The sequence below is a fragment of the Galendromus occidentalis genome, unplaced genomic scaffold (assembly GCF_000255335.2).
Source record: "Galendromus occidentalis unplaced genomic scaffold, Mocc_1.1 scf7180000077442, whole genome shotgun sequence".
NCBI lineage: Eukaryota > Metazoa > Arthropoda > Arachnida > Mesostigmata > Phytoseiidae > Galendromus > Galendromus occidentalis.
In genome coordinates this window covers 235,059-251,027 of record NW_003805430.1, presented here as the reverse complement: position 1 = coordinate 251,027, position 15,969 = coordinate 235,059, and the positions used below count along the sequence as shown (strand labels likewise).

The window sequence follows — 15,969 nt, the reverse complement described above, 5'->3', positions numbered from 1 at the left end:
AATGCCGAAGACTGTGACATCGGCCTGTCCTTGGGTGATCCCAGTCGAATATAACGCCCCCGCACGATGAGAATACCAGGGATACTTGAACGCTTACGTCGAATAGTAAAAAAAACAATCAATTCGTACCTATGTGCGGAGCTGGCAGCTTTCGTACTCGTCTGTATACCCTCCAAAATCGCAGAGGAAGGCTCCCGCATCACGTCATTCGAAGGGGAAGGGGAAACCTGTCACCTTTATAAGGAAGTTCGAGTCAGGGTCTACTCTATCTTCCGTGGTCTAATGCCGATATGAAGTTTGTCCTCCTAATCGCCGCTCTCGTAGCCCAGTTCAGTACTAACTCTTCGTCCGCGCATCGATCGGGGACTCGCCAGAGCTTTTCGAGCAATTTCTCACGTATGTGCTCCTTTCAGGGCGTACACCGCTACTGATAAGCAGATAGCCAACACTTGTAAATATCCGAAGTCGTACCAACGCAACACTCGACTCGAGGACGTGAGTTCTGATGATGGCTACAGGAGGAGAAGAATCCACAATCCGACAACATTCTATCGAGGATCCTGCGGGGCAGGAGATCGACAGACACAGAATCAATCGCGTCCTATTCACAGTATTTCGGCAAGGAATCGCTGATCGTCTCCATCGAGGACAATAAATGCTTCAAGCAGAATATCACCCAAGACCAGGATGGACAGCAAGTAACATGGGACATCGACAGCGAGTCATCGGATGACCTGAAGCCACGGTGAGACTTAAACTCGGGGAAATCGACTGGGTCTCTCTCGAAGATTCGTCCTCGGCCGAGAATCTCCATGTGGATTCCACTGAGCTCTCCTTTTCTCAGATATGTTTTCGATCGAGAAAACGATGGAATATACAACGAGGTATCACCTGACGACAGCTATCGGCAATACATCATCCCGACTCGCGTCGATACTACCATTTACGTAGTCAATTGCTTCTGTGAGTACTTTCGGACATGAAGTTCGGATCTATCGAACATGTTCGCTCTAAGAAGCTGAGAGTCCTGAAAATTCTATTGCCGTTGTTGCAGCCAACGACACCGCAGTGATCTGGATCGTCGGTATTCCCACCGAGGAATGTGACTTGAAGTGTGCTAGAGATTCGGTCAAAGAAGACGGCTTCGAATTCTCCGATGGCATTTGTGATGATGAGCAATCATGATGTGTATGATTATTGGAATGAAGCATTCATTTTTGATGCCTGGATCCGTATTCGTTCATGGAAATCCACGAGAGAAGAACATTCCACTTAGTCATGGGTCATGGGGGCCGGCCGCGCGTAGCAGCGAGTCAATGGTGAATGCGGATAGGAACAAGTCGTCGATCATACTCCCATAGGTCCTTCCCTGCCGCTTGCAGTCTGTGAAACGTCCACCTTCGGGGTCGTCTCGTTCAACGCAGCCTCTGCGATCAGCGAATGTCCTCAGACGCAGGGATGGAATTATCTGATCGTGGAAGCTTATCCTTGCGCATACCCAGCCGTTTCCGAGAGTTTTTGCTGAGTCAAATGTCCACTGCATGGCATTGGAGCATATCCAAGCATTCCAAGGCCGTGTGCATATACAATTCACTTTCTGAGCCTTCGCGGAAATTTCTCATGTCGCTCTAGGCTTGGTCATGTTCTCATCATTCAGAATTACGGGACTCAAGGACGCGTATCCATATGATATCCTACGAGAACAGACCCGGTATAGGTACTTGAATTCCTGGGGTACTTTGGTATCTGAATTTCGCTCGCTCATTGCTCCGGAGGGAATAGAACCGCTCCGCTTCGTTCTCCCTTATTCTTGCAATGGGCGCTTCGTAGACATGACGACGAACCATGGCTTTGCCCATCGAGCTACAATGCGATCGAAAGTGTGAATGAATACAACACTGATGGCATAAGCGGAGGTATCATCGGACCCCTCTCCTCCTACGATGAAATCTGGGAAGAGCCCCGATACGATTGCCTCCATTCCCCGAGCGACTGCAGCTCTGCTTCGGTGGCAGCCGAGACTTCCTCTCGAACATTCGTTCCTATCATTCGTGTCATGGCTGTCCTCCGAACAGCTTCTCGCCCAGCGGCGTTCCTGCCTAATGTCGTTCGTGGAAGTACTGGAGTGGATTTTGAGCTCAAAGCATCGGGACTGAAATCTCGAACAGTAACCGCTGATCACAAATCAAATATTCTCGGCAAATAAGCTCCTGTGGTTGATGAGTCGAGCTGAGCGAGAAGAACACGGGGAAACCGATCGGCCGAACGAGGCAAGTCAAAAATGATCCGAACAGCTCGAGATGCCAGAACTCATCCGGAGCAAGGAGTCGCGACGAAGCATGGCTTAGGGAATTTGAGCTCTTCGTGAAGAGCTCTCACTCGATTTGGTGGGCTGATATGTGTTGTCTGTGTCAGATTCTTGGGTTTTCGGTTTCCATCCTGATACTCGGTGCGTATGGAGACGATTGGGTCGCTGTTCTCGTCGCGAGGGAACAGCATTCCATAAGCTCGAGATTTTCGGAGCGAGATGTCGCTTGTGTACTGAGTACTCTCTCAGAATCTTCCCACCCTTTTCATAACGTGTTGCCCTTTCTCAACTAGTCGGAAAGCCTCTCTCGTGGAGCCTTGGCTCCTGCTTGACTCGCTGCGACATCGATTTCGATCCGTTCGATCACGTGAGAAGATATCCCGGGTTCGACGCCTGTTAGTTTTCGACAGTGGAGAGCTACAACGAATGAGCGGATTGCATCCGTTCCTCATCTGCTCCCGTCCGAGGAGTTGCCCGGCCAAGGTTCCTGTCAAAAATCTTGTGATCATAGCGGCGGAAAGGGATGAACTCTCTCGACGCTTTGTCGTCGTAACGTTTAATAAACAAACAGATTGTGACGTGACCGTCAGGGAAGCAAGACGTGTTCTCACTTGCTCATTCTCGGGCATCCAAACTCAATTCCGAGAAATCAACCGTTCGCCAATTCAAGACTGCCGTGTTCCCCCCTTCCATATTCCACAGTTCCGCAGTTCCTTCACTCAGAGAGTCAGCCCATCGCTCATCTTGCAGCACAGATCGATTCAATGATTGGCATCCCATGGATGCCGCGTGAGGGATTCTCTTCGCGGTGGGCTGAAAATTCGTTCGCCTTCCGCGGCGGGTCGAAAAATGTTTCTCAGGAAAAATGATCACATCCGATGGAGACTGGGCTAAGGGAAGGCGGAACAGCCGGGACCTCCGAAAGATTTGACAGTGGGACGCTGGCCGCTTAGGGTCCTCCTACCTTCTCTCGAATGTTCTTTGACGATTCTCTCATATGCGCATCGATGGTGCATGGACTTCACGTACTCCGCGTTCGAGGATTTCGGAGAATGATCGCTCCGTGACATAAGGCGAGTGGGGCCGCGCTTTTCCCGTCTGGGCTCTATCGAAGTTGGACGATGCAATTGTGATCGAGAAAGCGACACGATTGGAGCTCATTTGGTACGAGCAGAACTGGATACTTGGCGCCGAAAATATCCCGTTATGCTGTCGGACAGCGTGTGTTCCTCTCTAACCTCCTGCGGAAAAAAAATCGATTCCCTCCGCATAGGCAGGATGGTAGGAAAAGAAACGTGAGACAGAGGACAGTAGATCCCCGACTATGAAAGTATCGAAAACTTACCTTGACTTTCAGGCTAGGGTTTTTCTGGTGAACAATGGTTGATTTCATCGAGGCTTCGAAGTGTTCCTTTAGGACCTCTAGTGAATGAAACCATGATGACTGAACTTGCGTTCTAAGCGGCGATCGTTCCTTCCCTATAGACCCACCTCATGTCTTTATGTACTCTATACGCTGCTAGACTACGCGAGGGGCCAATTTAGAGCGGGACATCATTTTCCGCCCAAAAACTTGAAAGGTTTGTGGCGTGGAAAATCTCCTCAAACCTCAAGCATATCACCGCAAGCTCCTGTTCTCGCCCGTTTCGCTACTTATCGCCGTCCTTGGTCGCTTCCAATCACGGAACCTGCAGTGAGCGCTCTTCCCTCGGAAATGATTCGCAGCACAGATGCGATTGTTGTTTCTCGGTATACCTGGCGGAGTACGTCGCAACGGCGCGGCGTCGATCGGCGAATGCTTCAATCCCCGATCGAGAGTTGCGCAGGAGCGGGCCTCATTTCTCATCGGAGAGGTTCATTCCTCAGTCTGTGAGTCGCTGTGCCGTCACCGTTGCAGGGGAGCTGAGTCCCTATAGGGGGTCAAGTCAAGCGCTGAGGCACCGAGTGATCATCAAAGGGGCTTGAAACGATCCGATTGACGTGGAATAGCTGAATTTGCAATCCAGAGGGGGTAATTCCCCCTTCCCTCCCTTCCTCACACCTCCGCCAAAGTGGCCGGGCATATGGCAACAAGGCACTCTTCCCTAGGTCGGACTTCCGGGTGACATTCTGGGCTGGAGGTCGAGCCTCCAGTCACTCACACAGGATCCTGAATCGTATCCGGAAGCTCGTGGGCCGAACGCCACTTGCTCCAGGAGTTCAGGAACAATCTCGCAGAGCTTGCCCCACTATCCTAAGGAGTCACGACTCACACAATTATTGCAGACATACCATTAGACGAACGGCTCCTCGCATTCGGGGGAGAGCCTCCTACGGTCGCGGAAGGGAAGCTCCAGAGTACAACTGTGAGACGAGATTCTGCTCGAGGCACATGGGCTACGGCTTTGCAGCAGGGGATCCATGTGGCGATGTTGCGCATGCTCTGGGAGCTTAGAGGAGGAGCTCCCTGAGCAGAGTCAATCGCCATTACCCACCAGTCGAAGGAAATTCGCATGAATACGTTTTTCTGGCATTGACTGGGTAGAGACCGAAACCCAATTTCTGCCGATGTCCGGCGGTCAATGACTTCCCATCGAGATCGAGATAAGAGCGTTCCGCCGCACAATGGGAAACAAGGATAATCCTCGCCCTCCGCAGCGCGAAAATCGGTATCGTCGCCGGTAGCCACACGGGTCATTCGGATCTCCTCCAAGCAGAAAGAGTGTCGTTCGGTCACGGCGAATCCGAGCCAAACGGGGCTGAAAGAGCCTTCAACAGGAAAATTAGGTCCAGTCGTCGAAGTGCCCTCGGCATCCTTTGAGACAAACATGCTCCGCGGAGCACTTAGAGAGCTTCGGTAAGAGATTACGGGGATTAATTCTCAGCCAGATGATACTTCCTTATAAGCTCGGTCCGTCCAATTCCAGCCCAAAGTTCCACTTGATCCCGCTCGTGAGATCGGGCAGGCTTAGCAAGAATTATATCGTAGAGTGGTTAGATTGCCGAAAAATCGAAAGTGCGACATCGCACTGAAAGCGCCCTTAATTTCCCGGCTGTGTCCACGAGTTATGAGGCTACCGATATAATTCAACCTTATTCTCCAGTCTCTCGACGGCTTCGTCCTCAGACGGATTCGGGAGAGCTCTTGGAGCTTGCTTATGGGAGAACGAACGAGCGCTGAGTCCTAAGATATATAATACATAGTAAATAATAATCTGGTTTATAAAATGATGTCCGAATATATTATCAAACCCACACGACTCCAGGTGGGATACTCACTGTATAGCTGGGAGTCTCAATCTCTGATCTCAGCGACTATACCGACGATCTACCCCTCAGCCTCGTTAGGATCCGCTTTACCAAGACCAAGATGCCGAGCGAACGATACAGAGGCGAACAACGATAGACTCCAGCGTCGAGAAACCCATACGTCAAAGATCACCTTATGAACCCGGTACCGCAAGCGATGCACTGAATCGAATGCTCTAAGTTTCGCGATCGCGCCCTACTCCAGATAACTGCATATTAGCGAATGATGATGAAAATAATATGATAAGCTCTCCGCTCCTGGATAAGCAAGCCCAGGTGAGTGGCCTCGCAGGAGAGACTCGTTAGCGAAAATCGAGCTCCATGATGACACGATTATCTTCCGTCACGGGTGACTGCGAGAGCTCGCAGGTCGACAAACACGGGCAATTCGGTGAGCCCCGAAGCTCTTAATCCTTTCTGAAGCTGCAAAGGAACACATGGCAAAACTGGTTTCGATCTTATCTCTCCGCAGATCTCGCGCTCGCGGGAAGCATCCATCTTCCAGTGAGAGATTGATGGTCCAGTAAAAAGAGGTGACTCTTAGGACCGAAATTACACATCCACAGGACGACTCTAAGCGGCCGCTTAGCCTGCCTTATATCTAGAAACCGCTTTTCTCCAAAGGTCGTTGGTGGGAGAATCTGCGATATCGAGTCCGAGAGATTTTCTCAGATTGATTCGACGCCGGAACCCACAGGATTCCAGCGGGAAAGGGACGGAGGGAGCCCGGTGGGAGGGCGTCCAGAATTCGCTTCCCATTATCATCGGTGATTCAACGGCTGGGAATATTCGGTGACCAATCCTGAAGCGCTCAGGCTCATGTCCCACGAAGGATGAGAAATGGAACCACTTCGATGACGTCGCAGGCCGCGAGCGGCGGCATCGCTGCGTTTCACTCCACGGAATCCACCGGAATCGAAAGCAGGAGAAACAACATCAGCTGCTCGGTTCTCAATCAGACCCGCAGCAACCTGGTGACCTAGTCATCCGACGGCAGGTGGATTCGACATGAGGGCTCAATGTTCCCCGCAGGGAGCGCCGAGTACAAAAAGGCGCCGAGCGAGACATCTGTGAGCAGTTCTAACAATGCTGGGGAGGTGTTTGATTCTGTTCACGAGTCTTCTCCTTGGAGGTACGTGCGAGAATCGATTCCATGCGATTTGGTACTTGTTGAGGCTTACGGTGAATCAGCTGGTCATGAGTGCTTCGTATTTCACTTAAAAACGGGAATATTTGAAGGCGCTGTCTGCTCGGCGATCTTCCGCGCCGGTGGAACTACGGAAGTGGATCAAGATCTCGATGCGACGACCGAGGGCGTTTCCCCAGGCGGGACGAACGCGAAAAGTGCATGCCTCGAGCATGGATTCGTGAGTTCCCCTGTTCTAGATCTGGTTTTCAAACATTCCCGAATGATAAAGAAACATCGTCTCGAGCTCGAAGGCGATGATTGGAACGGATGTAAAAATTCTTCAGCTCGGAGTATTTTACGCGGATATCCGCTGACCGCCGGAATCGTTCACAACCAGCAAGTTCCCGCAAACAGACACGTGTTGATCGCATTCATATTGCTGCAGATCAATTCCGTAAAGCTTGCAGATTAGCCCTTCTTATCGATAAGAGCATTCGATCATCGTGGGAATTTGGTCCCATCCGAGGTTCGTTCCGCCTTTGACTCATTGTTCCTCTGCAGACCTCGAACGCGATGGCTCTGAATTCCGGGGTGAGTTGCAGAGTGCAGTGCATCGAAGGCCTCCATTACGCTCTGGTGGCTATGCCAGATGGATCAAAATGTGGTCTCGGTTTGGTGAGTGGAACAATATAAGGACTGGCGATTAAGAGCAAACTTTAGAGTCTGATAGGCACGAAGATTATGGAAAAACGATTCGAAATGCCCGCTCAATGGGCGGTGAAATCTGCGTCGACCTTTCTGGCAACAATATAATCCTCAGCCTTCAGGATCCGCAACCTGCGATGCAAGCGGTGTTGCGTCGTAGAATCGACTTCGTCGCATGCGGAAATGTCACGGCTCTCGCGCCCGATGATAAGAGCTAGCTGTCACATCTGACTATGCTGCTTCGATTTTCGATTTTATCAGTGATCGCGAGAAGAGCTCTAATCGATGACGTAATAATCGAACACGTCGTCTCATGGAGTTATTATCGAATGGATTACAGTCGAACACTGCAAACGTCATTTCACGTTCGCTTAATTCTTTTGGCCTGTGAATTCCAGATGTACCGAAACCGAGTTTGTCGGAAGGGTCAATGCATCCAAGGCTTGTTCGGTGATTTTTTTCCCTTCAAAAACGAAATCTAGTCGCAGCGCCAGCTCCGGGGACGTCAGAACTCGACGTGGAACGCAGGGCGCGTCATAAACAAATCAACTTCCGAATGGATTTCGTAAAGCAACCGAGCCATGATCAGACACAACTTGTTTTCACCATCTCACATGTAAATCCAATATTCCAACTCTAAGTCACAGGCAAAATAAAGTGGACCGTTTGACTAATGATTGGAGTTGAATCGCTGCTGACGAGCGTCATCGGCACGAGACCCGCAGATTCTTCCGCATCGGACGCGATGATGGGAATCCACGAAGACTTCCTGCGTGATATCCCAGATGTTTAGAAAATAACGACAGGCAATAATCAATCAATCAATTGGTCGGTCGCCCGGTCGATTGAGGACAATGATTTATCTCTCGTCGGGCTCGTAGTCCCGCATTTCTGCTCTATATTTATGAAAAACAAAATTATATCTTCAGTGTAAGCTTCTCTTCAATGACTGCCTAGCCATGGATCAGCTCGGTTTGTGCGGAGAGTAAGCTTCAGCCGACGAGCCATGTCTTCATCGTAGATAGCCCTGCAGATCTCATAGTTGACTCGCCGACGCTTGAGAGTAGGTCTCTCGAAGTAGCGGTTCCGTCTGTAGATATCGAAAATGCCTTCGATTCCTGGAAACAAGTAAATGGATCGCTGTGAGGGATACATCTCCAATTATTGTTTCCGTCGAGACGCAGCGCATGGAATTAAGGGCGATCGGCTCGGAACGAGCATGAATTCCTCCGTCCTTTACGAGATGTACTTCCTTGTCGACTGGCCGGAGCTTGCAACAGCGAGCTGCGGAGAGACCGCGATCCTTCGCGAGGGAAGACTCCGTGGATGGAAAATGCCTATGTTCTAAAGGTATGAGGGCAAGGGCAGGAGCTGCAGAAGCTGAGCAACATCAGATTTCAAGGAAGACCGACAATAACGTGGGTCCTTCCGGTCCGATGACGGTGAGCTGCGTAACGCCACACAAGGTTTGATAACCTTCTACGCCGTCTGATGGCCTGGCAGCAGAAAATCTGCTCTGGCCGATATTTACGATCTGTCGACTGAGTGACTCTTAGCGGTTGCTGCCTGCTCGGATGTTTGCTTGCTCGCTTGCTCGTCTACTCGACTGGAATGTCATTCACTTGGACGGCCTGAGGGGCGGGCGGCCGGTGGGCGGACGTCAAATGTCGTCATAGGTCCGTCGCATAAGTTCCGAAACTGGAGCCGAATCCCGCAGTGTGCGCGGATCCTACGGCGCGGATCCTACGGCGCGAAGTATTTCTGGCCGGTGGGCAACCTCAGACCCTCTCACCGCGGCAAGACCCTGGGGCATCCGTTAGGAACTGACGCTGAAGTCAGGGCGTGTCGAGAAGGCAGGGGACGATTCGAGAACTCGTAATCGGTATCCTTAATTTGCAATGTCTCACCTAGGACTCTGTTCAGCTGCCGGAACGCTTCTTCGACCTTCCCGTTCTGGACGAGAATTGTCCGACCTATGAACATCTTATGCCTCATGACGAAGAGATCGGGTCTCGATCATGCACAGTACGACGGAATCGAGGATAAGAATTCCTCTTGGAGGAAGATATAAAGGAAGAAACGCGCGAATTCCGGTATCCGAACGGTCGCTGTTGTTTACAGCGCTACGATCTGAGCCATACGGCGCTAAGTGCCGGAGATGCGCACTGCGCGGCGCTCATTTTGAACAGCCGAGTTCCGTAGCTAACGAAGTTTACGGATAAATAAATCCCAGCGGACGAATGTGCTCAAGAGCTTTCTAGGGAGAGGGGTAGCGTCGAAAGTGAGTCCGGATTTTCCATACTATGCCATCGCGGTGTTACTCAGGCCGAGACCGTCGGGAGGAGGTCTCCGGCCTACTCCCTTTCTCTCGGAACAAGGTCCGAGCTCTGGGGCCTCGAGTGGCGAACTCGAGCCGAGTGAAGAGCTTTGCTTTGAATTATTTTGTTGAGATCTATGGAGAAAATTCCCTCGAATAATGGGTGAGTCCAATGATTTCTTAGAGACTGTAGATACGACCCAGACCGAATATTTTGCCTTGACGGCCTTGAGAAGCCTGTTGGTCCCTTTCGTACGTCATAGAGAAGGTGTGATGGGTGTTCTCCGACTTTGCTTGTATCGATCCGTGAGTCGGTCAGCCAACGTCGACAGACGGTCTGAGATCATGGAGGGGAATCAGTTCTGGCCAAAGATACATAGTATTACATCACGTGCCGCGACTCCGACAATTCTTTTGGTTTGGCCAGAAGACGTCCCGAGAACTTCCTCTATTGTTGACTCTATCAGGAGGTCGGGAAAATTACGAGTCGACGAAGAAAACGTCCTCGACGATGTCGAGTAACGCATGAGCTCTCGTCGCCACCGGATCCGATGTGAATCGATTCGCGGTTTTTCTCGGCGGGACGACGTCCCTTCTGGTGTGGATAGGTCTGGTTCTCAGGCGTGGCTCACTAGGCTCACCGATCTGCCTGCCACCCAAGATGGAGTCGAAAATAGGTGGAATGTCGACGTTCGGCGAGGAAAAGCTGGCTGCTTCTTGCGACATCCTGTACTCGAAAGCGATATCTGATTACGAAAACATTATTTTCTTAGACCACGCGATTTAGTTAGACAGGGGCAACGCGGTCGGGATTCCCTGCGTATGGCGGTGGACTTTTCAGAAGCATCTGACTCGGCTTACACATTCAGACAGTGATATCCCCCCTAATTCAGAGGTTGTTCCAGAAATGGAATTCTGAATGACCGGCATCGGATCGAGATTATTCTCATTCAGCTTTTGCAGGCTGTGATGCAAGATTCAGACTTCAAACGCGCAGCCTGTGCTATATTTATCTCGGCAACTAGTATCAGCCGCGCGCGAGTGCATACAGGCCGTAGGGAGATCGACGGCATCATTGGTCTGTCATTCTTATGTTTCATATTTTCCCATTCGAGGGACAGGAATTTCGGGTTACTGGCCTCCCGAATGAAGCGCTTCTGACACAGGTACGATAACTTCCGCAACGGGACGGAGCCTTCCGCGAAAATCCGATTCACCGAACAGAATCAGGGGGGAGCTGGAAGAATTGGACAGGACTCCCGTCCTGGGGGGAAAGTACCCCAAGAGCCCGGCCGGCGCCTTCACTCCGCATCTCACAGCCGTCTACGGACGAGAGCTCCCATACCCAATGGTTCAAGCAGGGGTTCGAAACCTCCCCGGGAGCGAGTCGAAGCGAGTATTGGGCGCTCTGAGGAGCGTTTGTTGGGATATCATTGAACGATTGCTGTACAGAGTAGTTTGCCGCTATGCTGAGGCGTCACTCGACAGGCCTGCGAACGGGTTTCCTTGACTTTGTTTGAGGCTGCTTACAGGACATATGAAACGGTTTCGGTAACCCGAGAAGTTCGTATTCAATCAGACGCTTCACAGTCATTTTGTAACTGTGAACACAACTGTGGAGCTTGTTCTTTCGCATGTTTGGATCGTTGTCTGACGGCGGTAGCGCCGCAAAGTGCCGGCACGTCCATCGGCATTGTTCTAAGAGGACGATTATGTCACCGGCGACACGGCGCCTCCGAGCCTCTCGATAGCGTCTCTTACTCACAACGGAAGAAAACTAAGAAGATTTCCGAGCTCCTCATTAACGCTTCGAGCCCGCGTGACGCTGTAAGGGCAAAGCATTGAACTCGTCGTTTGACCGATGCCGAGGTCCATGCACTCCCTCTCGGTATGCGGTCGGGGGATGAATGTCTCCGGGAGACTTGCTCGATTAACGAGTTAGCGTTTACGGAGCACCTGAGAAGGAGAAGCTCGCCGGAGCTCCCTCTAACTCATTGCTATCTTCTGCCGCGTGATGAATGAAATCGTTCTGCGAGGCGGTCGTCGGGTTTCGCTAATCAGAAACGACGCTCACTCAGCGGCTGCCGTCATGTCGAGCCGATACGTTGGTCTGGTTTCCGATTCAGATTTTCTCAAGATGCCCATAATCTTCCCTGAAAGATAAAGGGATGCCTTGATCGATTAGAAGCGACATGGTTCCTAGCTCACGACGGGTAGTCAGGTAGGTGACGGCGCTGGGCGCATTCCGATCGGTTCTGGAATTTGTTCGCCGACTGTCTATGGAGCTTTGTGTGCAAATGGCAGCGACCCCATGAATTCGCCATCATTAGGTAGCCGAAGTCACTTCTGACTGCCGTTCTACTCGGGAGCGGAGCCGAGTCCGCGTCGTCCGTCACACGGTTTGATTGTCTCATCTCCTGCAGAATTCCGCTTCTGACAGTAGTTGCTGCTCGCGTGTCACAGCGGCATCTGCTCGGACTCTCCGGCCGTGCGTATTTTTCTTTTGACTTCCTCACTCGTTCTTCCGTACGACATGTAGTGAAGATTCGATCTCGATTATCTGCACTGGAATGAGTGGTCCTCCCTCGGGGAAGTTTCATCGTCATGAAACCGGAGACTCTGAACTGGAGTTGAAAAGGTAAAACCGAACAGAGGAAATCGCGAAGCTGCGGGAGCCTTCACCGTCTAGTCTTTTCGAAAAATCGTACCAGGCGGACTATAGAATCGATGGCGACGCGCGAACCGGCAATCTTCGAGCCGTGGGCGTATGAAACCGAAAACTCGGGGTGAGTTCTGAAGGCTGAGCCCTCGTGCAGTGGTATTTATAGAACTCGAGAGGATCGTCTTCTGTCTTAGACTAGTCCAATTTCGCGGTGGCCGTTTCTGAGTCGGCTCAATCCTGCCTACTGCTGAGCCATCGAAGTTTGTCATGATCCGGTTTCTGAAGCTTGGTGACTGGCGGGTGATCAGCTCGATCGCAACACTCGTCTCTATTTCTGACTCCCGTCTTCTCGACAAAGGAGAGCTGGACACCGAGAAGTTGCTTACCGGTCGAGCTCCACAAGTGCGGTGCCAGAGGACGAACAAATATGCTTGTCGACTTTAGGATCGAAAGGAGGACCCAGGGGGAATTATAAGACGTCGCTGAGCAAAGCTCGAGATTCCGCCTCAAGTCATTGCAACTTGGATTAGTGATTGTTAGAGTTTCTGGGCATCCCGATGGTTCATGCGCTCGTTCCCTCCGTTGAGAGTTCAAGAATGGCAGCTCCGGTTTTCTGTGAGGTTTCGGGAAAAAATTCCCGACCCACCCATCATTATTTAAGATGAATACGAACCCATAACTTGAGTCTGAGCCGTGAAACTTGGATCCAGATGTTCGTTCCACAAGGAAACTCTGGCGATTGTTGTTCGGTGGTGTTTCGCCGAATCGAATCTCCAGTCAGCGTTTTTAATTCCGGCGTGACTGCGACGCGAGGAGCTCTGTTCTTCGAGACAGAGCTACTGTTTAAAGGAGACATCATCTCCAATATCAGCCTGGAACTACTACGCACCGCTTTTTCGGATCTATCCTTATATCGTACTAGTCTCAGAATGAAATGCTCAATGGAAATTGGATCCGTGCGGTTGCGGAAATCCGTCTTTGGAAATATTGAGCCATGCGACAAGCGGGAGTCGATTCTTCCATCGGACCTCTGCGGATTCACTTCTTCGTGAATGCCCCTGTCCCGACTCGAGAGAAGCAAAAGGGGCTGGACGACTGACTGAGTTGTACTTATATTCTCATGAGTCGTTCGTTCCTTGAATGATTAATCGAATCGAAAGAACGGATTAAGCTGTTCTTTCGCTCGACCGCGTGTAATATTTTATCTGAGTTCGCTTCATGCTGACTACACGACACGCCGATTTCCTCCGTCGAACAGGCTGGTGAGCGGCGAAGTTGATTGTTCTAGGCGTGATCGGGTACGTTTAGTTGACAAGCCAGCAGTTCCGATAATAATTCTCTGAGAGAATACGATTCCGAGTCAAGGTGGCACCACGTGTTGTGAATCCTTGGGCTAACTCAGGTCTCCTTAATTGGAAGCGGTCAGGCTTCTTATTCGCTTCCCCCGGCAACTCCTATTCCTATTCATTCGCAACCTTGCTCGCTGTGTTCGCCCTCGCTGAACGTCGACATAACTCGCGATTCTATTTTGAAATCACACAGCTAGATATGATAATGCACGCCGACGAAATCCAATTGCCTGTCTCCAGGAGGGGTCGTCGAGATGGACAGATTCTTGACATGTTTCCAAGACGTGTCATGTGCCAGGCGCCACTTTGATTCCCGATTATACAGAGAGAAAGGACGATATGATTGCTGGGCGGAATTGCACTTCCGCTCGAGCGATTCAAGAGCTCCGAGGCATGGCTCGGCCTCTGATATCACGGGAAACCCCGGGGCGGGATATCGCGTCTCATCCCCCAAGTAGTGAGCCAGCGAAATGCGATGGCGTTCTCGATGGAATTTGAAATTCTCTTTAAATGAACCCGGGTAGCGACGTACATTAACGATCGACTCTGCACCTCTATACGCCAGCCGCATGAGACTGCAAGTTTACGACTCAGATGGAAAGAGCTCCCGTCCCCCCATCGCACGCGAAACTTGTGCGAAAATTCCCGGGAGATGTCGTCGTGAGAGATGAGCTAGGTCGGCCGAAAGATCGGAGCCTACGTTTTTCCGCGTGACACGTATGTTCATTAGATATATGCGGTCCTCAGTACAACATCGAAGGATCAGATAGGTGATTGGCATGAAGGAAACGGATGAAGGAAACTCAATACCGGGTGGAGCTGTCGAGCGAAAGGGTCTGACGTCGCTAAATCTCGCAGCAAAATAGAATTAGAGGAGGCGCACCGGTCGAAAACAAGCCAAGGTCCTCGAATGGGTTAGAGCCGATTTAGTCTGCGATACGGTGGGCTTTCGGGGGGTTTTCCACGAAGAAAATGGAACATTGTCGATATTGATACGTGCTCGAGTTCAGCGTGGGTGTATCCCGTGTGAACTCGTGATAACTTCGGATCATCACCATTCTGACGGAGGCGGTAATGACCCGACTCGCTTCCTAAAATAATCTTAATCATATATGTATCGGGAAACGATGAGCAGCCCCCGTAGCGGGCCCGATCTCTGCGAGCCGGGTTCCTCGGGAGGATGTCGACGCGCAGAAGGGAATTCCAGTCAGAACCTTTCTCACGCTCGCTGCGCGATAGACGGCAGCCTCCGCGATGTGCGAGTGCCGTCGGATTGCTCGGTGATGCGAAACCGGGAACAATACACACAAACAAACGCCCACCCTCTCTCTTTCTCGAGCTTAGGGTTCCGTGGCAGTAATCCACGTCAGGATTCGTCATGACGGAACCCGACGGTGTTGATGTCGATTTTGTGTGTCGACCTGGTTGTGGGTTAGTGAGAAGACGTTCCGAAATGCTCAAATGGGAAAGACAAAACACCGCCATTCGTCATCGTTGTGGGCATAAACAATTTCGATTTGACCTCGAAAGCGAAAACATGGCTAACCGCTGGGCTGTTCATGCCCGTCGTCATCATCCGTGCTCGGATCAACACCTTCTCGATAGGAGACTGAGAGGACGCCTTTGGTGGAAAAACAATGCTCTACTTGGATCGGCCATTTCCAATATCAACGCGGACCGATTCCACTCAGCCGACGAGGCGGAGATTCAGATTGGACTGAAATCAGAATGAATGAGGAAAATTCTTGCTGGCTGTTTAACAGGGCGAATCGCGATACTTTGAGGATGCTCTAGAATTCCCTACAGGGTTGCAACCTTTCCAGTGAAACCATTGCACCTCGAAGCATTTTCGAAATGACGATGACACTACAAAGGAATGCCGTTCTCTGGTATTGTCGGCTGGTAGGGTCGATCTGAATCACAGATGCCATGGCAGGCAGATCCGAATCGATCACATTGACAGAGTCTCGAGGAAAGTTTGCGGGATTCCAGGCCACTTCACAAGACTATTGACGTTGATTCGACCGCTTCCCAATTGCTCTGGGCGAAGGCGGAGGGGGGTTTGAAGCCTATGACTGACCGAACTCTTGAGCTCGACTCGCGCGCCGCGGGCACGTAAGAGCATGAACAAGCCACGGTCACGAGAGACCTGCCTTCATCCGCCCCCATGGAGACGCGGGGCGATCGTGTCAAGAACGAATTCTAAGACTT

General features: G+C 51.2%; 2 protein-coding genes across 3 annotated transcripts; one reads left to right on the top strand and one right to left on the bottom strand.

The window, feature by feature from the left end:
* The first annotated feature begins 259 nt into the window (after positions 1-259).
* Positions 260-1,223, top strand: LOC100898033 (uncharacterized). Of its 2 annotated transcripts, none has more exons than XM_003743254.2 (5): positions 260-328; positions 414-495; positions 612-745; positions 845-963; positions 1,055-1,223. In XM_003743254.2, the coding sequence occupies exons 1-5, from the start codon at positions 291-293 to the stop codon at positions 1,183-1,185; spliced, it is 504 nt and encodes a 167-aa protein (XP_003743302.1). In that variant the 5' UTR covers positions 260-290; the 3' UTR covers positions 1,186-1,223. The 2 variants fall into 2 exon arrangements, with proteins under 2 accessions (XP_003743302.1, XP_003743303.1); XM_003743255.2 differs by having other exon boundaries at positions 263-295.
* A 7,032-nt stretch (positions 1,224-8,255) lies between these two features.
* Positions 8,256-9,668, bottom strand: mRpS21 (mitochondrial ribosomal protein S21). The gene is made up of 2 exons (XM_003743253.1): positions 9,338-9,668; positions 8,256-8,548 (listed from the first exon to the last, which is right to left on the bottom strand). The coding sequence occupies exons 1-2, from the start codon at positions 9,423-9,425 to the stop codon at positions 8,373-8,375; spliced, it is 264 nt and encodes an 87-aa protein (XP_003743301.1). The 5' UTR covers positions 9,426-9,668; the 3' UTR covers positions 8,256-8,372.
* Positions 9,669-15,969: the final 6,301 nt, after the last annotated feature.